Genomic DNA, 12,166 nt, shown 5'->3' on the forward strand with positions numbered 1-12,166 from the left:
GGCTGAGAATCACTGCTGGGTAGGTGGCATGTCTGAGGAGTGGGAGATCTAATACTCAGTCTAACTTACACCCAATAGTGCCTATTCTAGAGGCCAGAGAAGCAGAACGGAACGGGACAGAAGGGTAAAAATCCAAGGCAGTAAGGGATAAACTGGAGGGTAAAAGCAGACGAGTTAATGCCAAGGAAAGGCCAATCTCCATCGAGAACGCCTTTCCTTAAATAAGTAGTAAAGTTTGCTCAAAGCCAACTTTAGACACAACACCGTGCGCGGCGTTTTTCCGGGAGCTCCGGTGGGGGGGGGGTGTCCTCTAAATTCAGGCTGAGGCTGGTGGGAGGCAGGGCTCCGGGTGCAGCCCGAGGCCTGGAAGGGTAATCTGCCCACCCCGGGGTGGAAGCCAACTAACTTCTCGTCGACCGCTTTCGCCCCAGTCCCAGCAAGAACACGCGCGGCGGGACCTCAGCCTAGACCTGCCTCGGGCGGAGGGGCGTGGCAGTGTCCGCCGGCTCCCGGGAAGGGAGGGAGAGAACCTGTGTGCGTCAGCCACTGGCGGCGATGTTCCTGACGTCACCTCCCCGCGCCGCTGTAAACGTCAGTGTGGCGTGCAGACCCCGGCGCGCGGTGCCGTTTTCTCTCCAAGTTCTTGGTTACTTTTTGCAAGCCATGGAGAGTGACTTTTATCTGCGTTACTACGTGGGTCACAAAGGCAAGTTCGGCCACGAGTTCCTGGAGTTTGAGTTCAGACCTGACGGTAAGAGCGGCGGCCCACCCGCCTAGAGTGGGATCCAGACCTGGGGCCGGCTGGTGGCGAGGCCGGGGCCTCGGAATGGGCGGGGAGCTAGAGGAGGTCGGGACTGAGGACTGTGCTGCATGGTCGAAAAACAACGCTGTGTCCACTGGCGCTCCCCTGGGTCTTTCGATCCAACGGCAGGGGCATCTTTCTGTGTAGTGACAGTTTTGATCAGAATGGTTTTATCCTACGGACGTTGATTGAACGCCCACTTTGTGTCAGGCTCTATTCCATTCTGGGGGTACAGCAGTGGAAATGGACAATCGTTTCATGGAACTTGTATTTTAGTTTTGGGGAAGATATAAAAAAAGGTGTATGTGGGGGGTGGGGGACCATCAGTTGGTGTAATGGCTATGTCGCTGGACTCCCATGTAGTCGTGTCTCGGACCCGGTGGCTTAAACTCACAAGAGAGGAGAATGGAGCAGAAGGGATTGTGGCTGTGGGAGTGATTTCTCGCCCATCTGTCTCTCTGTCTGTCTGGGGAGTGATCGAGCCCTATAGCAAAAACCACTCAAAAAAAAAAAAAAAGTAAGAGTTGCTGAATGGGCTGCTTATTGAGCTCTCTGAAAATGGGTTATTTGAATTGAATCCTGATTGACAAGAAGGAACCAGTCTTGTGACGCTCAGGAGGAAGAAGGTTCTATGTAGAGGAATAGCAAGTGTCAAGGCTGGAGGACAAGAGTTAGCTTGGCATGTTTTATGTGGCCAGTGTGGCCAAAAGATAGTGAGTTCTGGGAGAATAGTACGAAATGAAGTCTCATAGGTAGGGGCCATGCCATGTAGATCTTTATAGGCCGTAGTAAAGAGTTTAAATGTTATCCAAAGGGCAGTGAGAAGCAATTGGAAAGTTTTACGCCAAGAAAAGATGCTGTTCTAGCAAGGCAACAGGTGGCATAGTGGTTAAGGCAGTGGATCCCACATTCCCAGCTGGGCAGTTTGAGTCCCAGACCTGGCAGCTTGAAAGTCACAGGGTGCATGTGCATGCATGCTCAAAATCCCGAGAGGAGAATGGAGGAGAAGGAACTGCTGTGTAGCCAGGGTGATTTCTCACTTTCCCACTATTTCTGTCTGGCAAGCGCACATGCCCTATGGCAAAAACTTTAGGAAAAAAAATAGTATTCTAGCTGTTGGGTGCATAATGGGTCAGAGTGAAAACAAGGCTACTGATTAGGAGACAGTTACAGTTGTTAGGGCAAAAGAGATGTGGGTTGCGACTAGGGTGACAGTGGCGGTGGAGAGAAGGATTTAGAATCCTGTTGGAAGCAGAACCAATTGGACTTTGTTCTTCGATAGGATTTGGGGAGCGGCACTCAGTGAAGGAAAGAAAAATCAAGGATGACAGAAAACATGCACTAAAAGGAGGCACAAAGATGAATCTGACAAGTGCTGACCTTGAGGGAGATAGATTTGTATACACATGGACAGAACAGTCTATTAGGTATTGTGGTAGAAGCGACAGGGAGTTCTGGGAGCAGAGAGGAAGCATCTAAACTAAGGAGAGTCAGAGAAGGCATTCTGTTGATACATGGGAGACTCAGGAGGGATGTGTGGTGATGTATAAATGTTCATAAGGAGACCAAGAAGGCATTTTGTACAGCATTAACAACAAAAGAAGCTGAAAAACAAAAAGCACATAGGACGTTTGAAGCAGAAATACTGTCATCTCTCAGTATCCATGGCAGCTTTGTTCTACAACACTGCCCTATGGATACCAATAACGTAGGAACCAGGGGTGCAGGGGTGATTGGGCCCAAATTCGCAGTGAGACATGGGTTCTTGTCCCGCTCTCAGGAAGAAATCTTTTCTTCTTCCTGGAATGTGGTGGGACCTGGAAAAAGCCTTTGGGTTAGGGTTAGGTCATGCTGCCTAAGTCAATCACTGAGCCACCACTGCCTCCATCTCAAAACTTAGCCATTTCAGGATTCCATTTTGAACCTATACCCTAACTATATTTTTAGGTTTCCTATCTCTTACCTCACCAAAATCCATAAAGTCCCTTAAATAAAATGGCATGGAATTTGCATATAACCTTCACACATTCTCCCATATACTTTAAATCATCTGCAGATATATGTAATCTTAGCATCAGATATAAGTGGAAAGGAAAATAGATAAACTTCATTCAGCCTGTCTTTTGGGAGCCAGCTCTGTACAGAGTGAATAGCAAGGGTCAAGTTTGAAGGGCAGGAATAAGCTTCCCTTTTCATCAGTTGGCCTGGTCTAGCTATATGCAGGGTTGGTTGGACCTGAGGATATGGAACCGTGGCTACGGAGGGCTGACTAGTTTGCTTGGCGCCCGCCGTATAAGAGGATGTTGTAGGAGTGAGATTGGAAAGAGGCAAGGGCTCAGCTTAGCTGTCTGCCATGCTAAGGAGTTTGGATTTTAACCACAAGGCAGTGGGAAGCCATTGACAGTATCAGAGTATTAGAGTAACTTAAAATCAGGTCTGTTACCACATCACCTTGTCCACTGTATGTAGAATGAACTGAAAGGGTAGAGACGTGACGCAGAGAAACATTGTAGAAGCTGCTGGAATAAACTGACTTTTTTCACGTGTGTCTTCTATTTTATAGGGGAAAAATCGTATCTTTTAAAAAATTTTTGAGAGGTTTTTGCTATAGGGCGTATGTGTTCGCCAGAGAGACAAAGTGAGAAATCACCACCACCACCCCCAGGGGGATGGCCACACCGCAATCCCTCTCCTCCATACTCATCTTGGGATCTTGGGCATACACGGACACACGCCCGGCGTGAGTTGAAGCCACCAGGTCTGGGACTCGAACCGCGGTCAACTACATGGGAGTCTAGTGACATAGCCATTATGCCAACTGCTGGTCCCAATCATATCTTTTATTTCCTTTTGTCTCCTCCCTTGTTCCTACTATATATCCAAAATAGCCTGTTAGATGTATATTTGCAAAAAAGGGCCTGTGTACCAAATGTGCCCAAGGATAAAGGCACAAAATTTTTTTGTCCCAGAAATAGGTCAGAATGTTGCACAGTCACATGGTAATACATATCAACAGAATTTTACAGTTTCCAGAATGCTTTCACAACTCCTCTGAGTCTCAGTAGTCCAATGTGAAGGGAAGTTACTCTCAGTTACTATTTCTAATTTCAGCTGAGGACGTTGGCATGCAGGAACGTGATTTGCCAAAGTCACGAAAGAGCCTGCCCGTGTTTTTTCACTTCACTTGAACTGCCTTTTATAAGAAAGTGCTCAGTGTCAGCTCTTTTGGGCTGTGAGGCTATTCAATAGCCTAAAATGAAAAACTGAAAAAAAACAGTTACTGAAACACCAAGGTGTAAATAGTAAATGGTAGACACTTTGAAGAGCAAGTCAGGATACATTTTAGGCGACAGCTGATAATGTTGTTAGGCTAATGCTGCTTTATTCATGTGTTTTCATTTTACATTGACTTTATTTTTTGCCCCTTACAGGGAAATTGAGATACGCAAACAACAGCAATTACAAAAATGATGTCATGATCAGAAAAGAGGTATGAAACTTCTGAAAGCTTTTCGTTTGCTATATATTCAGTAGTTCAGCCTTTTGTATTATTTTTGTTCTTTCTAGAAGTAGTAGTGAAAGAATAGGGAAGTAGACATATATCTTTTGACAGTTTCTAGATTATTTCTCAAATCTTGTTTTAGTTTTCATTTTCTTTTACAATGCTGAATCAACTGGTAGTTTTTCAAAGTCTGGTATACTTTGGTTTGAACCCTGAATCTGCTTACTAACCATGTGATCACGGGCATGTTTTATGACTGAATTTGATAAGTCTCCGTGTCTTCATTCACAAAAACAGGGATAAGTAAAACCTACCACTCCTGAGTGCTGTCATAGAATTAAATATGTTGAACTTAGGAGCCACCTTCAGAGCAGTGATGAACTGCTCAAGCCAGACTCTACATGGTTAGCATTGTTCCAGTCCCCAGCCCAGTCAGCCTGAAACACACCAGGCAAATGCCCAGATCCAAGGGCTGGATAACTGAGGAAGGGGATCATGGCATGACCAGTCTCCGTGGAGGGTACTTTCTCTCTCTCTCACACATTCACTCTCTCTCTCTCGTGTGTATACCTAAGTGCTCTATTGTGAATAAAGAAAAAACTTACTAAAAACAAGTAACTGTATTATACTTAAAGAGCTTGATATGTTCCCTGGCACATAGCACTCGGTGGAGAGTTATTTAGTCTGTGTCTGAGTGGGGAAAAGGAGCATGGGAAAGCGGATAATATCATTTAATACATGTTAGATGCCAGGCGTGATGCTAGGCATTTTGCATATGTGATCTTATTTTACCCTGATTGTAAGCTCATGTGATGTAGGGTATCATCCTCTTACAGACAAGAAAATGAAGGGCCAGGTATTAATTGTGGAGCTTGTTCAAAGTCACCCCAGTAATAAGAAATACAGCAGGAACTCAGACTTATGATGGACTCTGTAAAGTTATGTGTGTTCCATTCTGCTGTAGTTTCTAACACGCCATTAAGGCTTTATCAGAACTACCCTTTCTTTTTTTTTGGAGAGGTTTTTGCTATAGGGCACATGCGCTTGCCAGAAAGATAGAGAGAAACAGAGAGACAGAAAGTGAGAAATCACCCTCCAGGGGGGATGGCCACACCACAATCCCTTCTCCTCCATTCTCCTCTCGGGATCTTGGGCACACGCACACACGTGCCTGGCATGAGTTTAAGCCACCAGATCTGGGACTTGAACTGCAGTCGACTACTACATGGGAGTCCAGTGACATAGCCATCATACCAACTGCTGATCCCCAGAACTACTCTTTCTTTGGGACCAGCAGATGGTGTAATGGCTATGTCGCTGGGCTCCCATGTATTCTATTGCGTGGCCATCCCCCCCGGGGGTGAATTTTTGCTTTATGTTTTGCTGTCTCTCAGCCTCTCTGTCTCCCTGGCAAGTGTACACACCCTATAGCAAAAATCTCTCTCTCAAAAAAAAAAAAACTACTTTCATTTTAACCACTTTGTCACATTTGAAAGTGTCTTAACAGTCAACATATTTGTGTTTAATTAGCAGTCAGTTTTATGCTTAGCTGTACACGTCAGCATCATCACATTTTTTTAAAATGCAGAGTAGTATACATAATGTATTTTTTAAATGTTCTTTTTTTTTTTAAGAATTATTTTATTTAAAACTTTATTTATTTATTTATTTTAATTTGACCAGAGAGGGGCAGAGTGAGAAAGAAAGAAAGAGAGGGAAAGCAAGAAAGCAAGCTGCCAGATCTGGGACTCGAACTATGGTCAGCTATGTGGGAGTCCAGCATCCTTAATTACCACATAACCTGCTGGCCCTTGCAGAACATGTTTTAAAAGATATGCCTCTTGGGAACCAGCAGTTAGTGTAATGGCTATATATATATATATATATATATATGCCTCTGCTTTTCTGAAGTATGCTGTATGTTGAATAGTTCAGAATAACCATAGTATAGGGATGCCTTGATCTATTTTTTACTGTTTTTTGTTGTTATTGTTTGTTTTTGCTTGCTTGTTTGTTTTAAGAGAGATTTTTACTATAGGATACATGTGCTCACCAGAGAGACAGAGACAGAAAGCGGGAAGTCATCCCCCGGGGGAATGGCCACACTGCCAATCCCTTTCCCCCCTTTTTCCTCTCAGGACTGTGGGCACACATGCACATGCACTAGTCAGAACTCAAACTGTGGTTGACTACCTGGGAGTCTAGCCACTTAACTATTATACCATCTGCTGGTCCCTGTTTTATACTGTTGTAACAAAGTATTTGAGACAGTAGAAATTTATTTCCCACAGTTCTAGAGGCTAGGAAGTTCAGTATCGAAGTACTGGCAGGGTCGTGTCTGGTGAGGGCCCCATCTCTGCTTCCAAGATGGCACCTTATTGCCGCAGGATGAACACGGTATGCTTACATGGCAGAAGAGCAAGAGGGGCCCGCTAATTCCCTTGAGCCTTTCATAAGGCACTAATTGTATCCATGGGTCTTATTTCTTAATACTGTTGCACTGCAGATTAAGTTTCAACATGAATTTTGGAGGCCACAAACACTCAAACTATAGTAAGGGGACTCATAAAATGTGTTTTGGGCTCTGCGTGAGTCGGGTATGCGGGTGAGGAGAATGTCCATGTGCATAGGATGGCACATGCCAAGAGATTGTACCAACTAGATGGGAAACTGAGGGGTAGTCAGTCAGGGCGTTCCTGCCCCTGCCCCTCTTCTGCATGCCGAGGTCATTCACGAATGTCCTCCCATTTACAGAGGTGACAGGAATCAGTCTTCAGGAGCAGCCATTTTTATCTTCCATCACTATTGAGTTGGAGCAGTGCTTCAGATTACAACTTCAGTTCTGTTTTTTAACTTGCTTCAGGCTTATGTACATAAAAGTGTGATGGAAGAACTAAAGAGAATAATTGATGACAGTGAAATTACCAAAGAAGATGATGCTTTGTGGCCGCCTCCTGACCGAGTAGGCCGGCAGGTGAGTATTCACCAACTGTCCTGTACTGCAGAAATCTTACGTAGATGAGGTTTACTGCCCTGCAGGTGACATTGAAACCACTCCTGTGTGTGTGGATTCCTGTTACAGAGACCTACACAAAGCAGATTACCCTCATCGTGGTCTAAGGAAGCATTAATCCCATAGGGAAGAACAGACGCAGCAAGTGTTGCTCCTGGCCGCCAGAACCCATCCATGAATTTCTCCTTGTGATCCCTCTTCTCAAATCTTTCAGTGCCCACCTCACTTAGTAACTACTGTGGACAAAGCATTGTGGGGATACAAAAATAAATAGACCATAGTTATTTCAACAGTCTAATGGAAGGGAAAAGCAAACAAGCAATTAAGTTTATATAGTTAAACTCATGGACTATATATTCATTCCGAAAACCACTTTGGGGGACCAGCAGTTAGTGTAATGGCTATGTCGCTGGACTCCCATGTAGTCGACCACAGTTTGAGTCCTGGACCCGATGGCTTAAAACTCACGCTGGCTGTGTGTGCATGCGTGCCCAAGATCCTGAGAGGAGAATGGAGAAGAAGGGATTGCAGCATGGCCACCCCCCCTGGGGGGTGATTTCTTGCTTTCTGTCTCTCTCTTTCTGGTAAGCGCATGCACCCTATAGCAAAAAAAAACAAAAAAGCCACTTTGGTAATTAAGAAGTAAATGCCACTGTCATATTTGAGGCAACAGAAAAGTTATTTTCACTTTGATTGTTAACCATCCTAACGTAGGCTTCTAAGTGATTTCCTTGTTTCTGGCTCTTGTAGCTTTTAGTCCATGTTCTATCTTCAAGCTGGTCAGATCATTTACACTACTAAGGTCTGGAATACTTACTCCATGTTGCCCAGAAAGATTAGATCCTTTGGTATTTTTAAAACATAGATACAGCCATGTTACTCCATACTGTTAGCAGTGAAAACTTGTACATACAGTATTAGATGAATTCTTTCAAATCTCAACAGTGGTGGAGCTTTAGGAAACAGCTTCCTCTAACAGTCTGAGCTTCTCGAGGGTTGAATCAGTATTTACCTGTTTCTAGTGTCTGGCGCAGTGTACTGCCCTTGTTTCTGCAGCCATCTCTAATAAGTTTATGGTCAGTGACAAATGATAGACCCTTCTCCTGTGTTTGGTGAATACTTCAATTCTGCTCAACCTAGATTTTTTTAAATGTTTCTAGGAGCTTGAAATTGTCATTGGAGACGAACACATTTCTTTTACAACATCAAAGATTGGTTCCCTTATTGATGTCAATCAGTCCAAGTAAGTACATGATTATATGTCCAGTTGTTTCTGCTTTGGAGCAGATTCATAAGAATCCATTAACCAAATTGGGACTGTTATGAGACGATCTGGTGCAAATGCAAGAGGCAAGCAGCTTTGTCATTTTTGAAGACTTGCTCCTGTTGCTTTTGGTGTTTCAGGCAATCATTGGTACTAAGGCCTTCTCGGTGACACATACAGAGTAATGCATGGTGGCAGCCAGGATAGAAAATATAATCTGCCAAAACAAAGTGCTTGGAATAAACTGTAGTCACTGAATCTGAACAGCTTTCTCGGTGTTGACCATTCAGATAAGCATATCTTAAAGTCTGACTTTGGTGAAACTTGAAATTTTTTAGGATCTACATTTTAAAAATTGACGTTGTCAGTAGGGCAGATTATAAAATTGAGACATTAATGTATATGCTACAAAGCGTGCTTAGAATTTACCAAAGTCATTGGAGCTTGGAGGATTAGAAAGTAGATAAGACTCACTTACCATAAATGCTGGTACCATCATCTCCCTTTGGATAGTTTCCTTGTTCTTAGCCTGTAGTGCCTAGTAATCTTCAGCTTCTTGGCCCTGCCTTTACTAATGTGTTCCTCATTTTACACTTGATCTTAGCCAAAAGGCCGAGAAGCGATGTGTTCCTCATTTTGAAAGTAGTATGTCAATTTAGAAAATACAAAACTGTAGAAAAGTAGATAATCCCCCAGCATCTTGGCTAGACAACTGTTGTTAATATTGTGAAGTATTTCTTTTTATTATTTTTTTCTATACATTAAAAAATAGTTTTGGGGACCAGTAGGTGGTGCGAAGGTTAAAGCTGCTGGATCTCACACGGCAGACTCTACGGTTCAATCCCAGACCTAGCAGCTAGAAAATGACGCCAGTTGTATGAATATACATGGCCAAAATCCTGAGAGGAGGATGGAGGAGAAGGGACTGTAGTCAGGCCATCCCCCTTGGGGGCGATTTCTCACTTTCCCTCTCATTCTCTCTCTACATTCACCCTATGGCAAAAATCTTATAAAGAAATAAAGATAAGTGTGTGTGTGTATGTAATTTTTATAAAGCACAAAAAATATCATTGAGATCAACAATCTTAATCATTTTTTATCTTAATATAAGAAAAACAACATATTTAAATGACCTCATAATACTCCCTTTAATATATAGCCTTTTCCTTCTTTATGGACACAAATGTCGAAATGCTGAAAGTTAATGATTTACTTACAAGGAACATCTTGGTAGGTAAATAGCAAGCATTATGAAATAGTATTTTTTGGCAATTTTTTGCAACTTTTTAAACCTTTGTTCCCCTCTTGTGTTTTAGGGATCCAGAAGGCTTACGAGTATTTTATTATCTTGTCCAGGACCTGAAGTGTTTGGTCTTCAGTCTTATTGGATTACACTTCAAGATTAAACCGATCTAGATTGCATGTTGGTGTGGACTTGAGGGGGGTGGGAGTAGTTTTTAATTACCATTATCAGGAACTTTTTATGTATATCAGGGCAATATTTTTTTATAAACTATAAATGATCCACTTTAATAAATACATGATAAAATCCAATTTTTATTATTTTATAATGACTTAAATGTGAACTTTTCTCAACTACTTTGTAAAAGACTAATATTCTGTATTAATTACTGCCCCAAAACTAAATCCAATATTCTAGCTATCACTACCATTTTATAGGAAACAAGAGAATGGAGAAACATGCTTAAAAAATATATATAGGACCAGCAGGTGGTGTAATGGTTATGTCACTGGACTCCCATGTAGTTGACCACAGTTTCAGTCCCAAATCCAGGGGTTTAAAACTCAGGCCAGGAGCATGTGTGTGCATGTCTAAGAGCCTGAAAGGAGAATGGTGAAGAAGAAATTATAGTGTAGCCATCTCCCCAGGGGGTGACTTCTCACTTTCTGTCTACCTCTGTCCCTCTGGCAAGTGCGCACCCTATGGCAAAAATCTCTCTTAAAAAAAAAAAAAATAGGGACCAGCAGTTAGCATAATTGCTATGTCACTAGACTCCCATTTAGTCGACCACGGTTCTAGTCCTGGACCCGGTGGCTTAAACTCACGCCAGGTGCATGTGCATGTGTGCCCAAGATCCCGAGAGGAGAATAGAAGAAAAGGGATTGTGGTGTGGCCATCCCCCCTGGGGGTGATTTCTTGCTTTATATCTCTTTGTCTTTCTGGCAAACACCCTATAGCATGCACCCTATAGCAAAAACCTCTCAAAAAAAAAAATATATATATATGTGTGTGTGTGTGTGTGTATCATATATATATAGGTATCACTGGGTAGCATAATGGTTAAGGTACTGGACTCCTACACAGCACTCTACTATTTGAGTCTTGGACCCAGCAGCTTGAAAATCACACTGAAAATGTGTGTGTGCCCAAAATCCGAAGAGGAGAGTGGAGAAAGGTTGGTGGTATGGCCATTTCCCCTAGGAGGTGATTTCTCCCTTTCCTTCTCTCTGTCTCTCTCTGGTGAGCACACACGCCCTATGGCAAAAACCTTTTAAAAAAAGGAAAAAAATTGGGGACTAGCAGTTAGCATAATGGCTATGTCACTGGACTCCCATGTAGTCGACTGTGGTTCCAGTCCTTGACCTGGTGGCTTAAACTCAGGCTGGTTGTGTGTGTGTGTGTGTGTGTGTGTACCCAAGATCCCAAGAGAAGAATGGAGTAGAAGGGATTGTGGTGTGGTCATCCCCTGCTGGGGGGTGATTTCTCATTTTCTGTCTGTCTTTCTGTCTCTCTGTCCTTCTGGTGAGTGCATGCACCCTATAGCAAAAACCTCAAAAAAAAAAAATTAGGAAAGGTTTGCCAGCAAGAAGGAACTATAAAGGAGATTTAAATACACTGGGGCTGGCCCTGTAGTGAAGTGGCTAAGGGATCCATATCCCATATGGCTGACTGCAATTTGGATCCTGGCCCCCAACTACTTGAAAAACTAGGTACACGTGCATGTATACCCCAAATCCTGATGGGACGGAATAGAAGTAAAGCAAAAAGGATTACCTCATGACCATGCCCCTCAGGGTGAGGGTAGGGGATTCTTTGTCTCTCCCCCCCTTCTAAGCAAGCACAAACATACTGGCAATTACAAAAAAAACTTTTTTTTAAGGTTTTTGCTATAGGGTGCATGCGACAGCAAGAAATCACCCCCCAGGAGGGATGGCCACGCTGCCATCCCTTCTCTTCCGTTCTCTCGGGATCTTAGGCACGCACACATGCCTAGTGTGAGTTTAAGCCACTGGGTCTGGGACTACATGGGAGTCAACTACATGGGAGTCCAGCGACATAGCCATTATGTCAATTGCCGGTGCCACAAAAAATTTTTTTATCAAAATAGACTGTTTATTTGTTTGTTTGTTTGGAGAGGTTTTTGCTATAGGGCACGTGATCTTTCCAGAAAGAGAGACAGAAAGTGAAAAATCAGACCTCCCCCTCCCCCCAGGGGATGGCTACGCCGCAATACCTTCTCCATTCTCCTTTCAAAATTTTGGGCACGTATGGGAACCACAGTTAGCGTAATGGCTATGTCGCTGGACTCCCGCGTAGTCGACCGTGGGTTTCCGCCCGGACCT

General features: G+C 43.4%; 1 protein-coding gene across 1 annotated transcript; it reads left to right on the forward strand.

Moving 5' to 3' along the window:
* Positions 1-554: 554 nt before the first annotated feature.
* MAGOH (mago homolog, exon junction complex subunit) lies at positions 555-10,135 on the forward strand. Its single transcript, XM_006149373.3, has 5 exons — positions 555-751; positions 4,234-4,292; positions 7,168-7,278; positions 8,478-8,560; positions 9,898-10,135. The coding sequence occupies exons 1-5, from the start codon at positions 556-558 to the stop codon at positions 9,995-9,997; spliced, it is 549 nt and encodes a 182-aa protein (XP_006149435.1). The 5' UTR covers position 555; the 3' UTR covers positions 9,998-10,135.
* The last annotated feature ends 2,031 nt before the right edge of the window (positions 10,136-12,166 follow it).

The sequence above is a fragment of the Tupaia chinensis genome, unplaced genomic scaffold (assembly GCF_000334495.1).
Source record: "Tupaia chinensis unplaced genomic scaffold, TupChi_1.0 Scaffold000259_1, whole genome shotgun sequence".
Taxonomy (NCBI): Eukaryota; Metazoa; Chordata; class Mammalia; order Scandentia; family Tupaiidae; genus Tupaia; species Tupaia belangeri.

Excerpts from the sequence above, each read along its gene's own strand:
- MAGOH (XM_006149373.3), top strand. The coding sequence starts at position 556 with ATGTTCCTGACGTCACCTCCCCGCGCCGCTGTAAACGTCAGTGTGGCG. Across the intron at positions 4,293-7,167 it reads ATGTCATGATCAGAAAAGAG|GCTTATGTACATAAAAGTGT; the intron begins GTATGAAACTTC and ends AACTTGCTTCAG. Across the intron at positions 7,279-8,477 it reads CTGACCGAGTAGGCCGGCAG|GAGCTTGAAATTGTCATTGG; the intron begins GTGAGTATTCAC and ends AAATGTTTCTAG.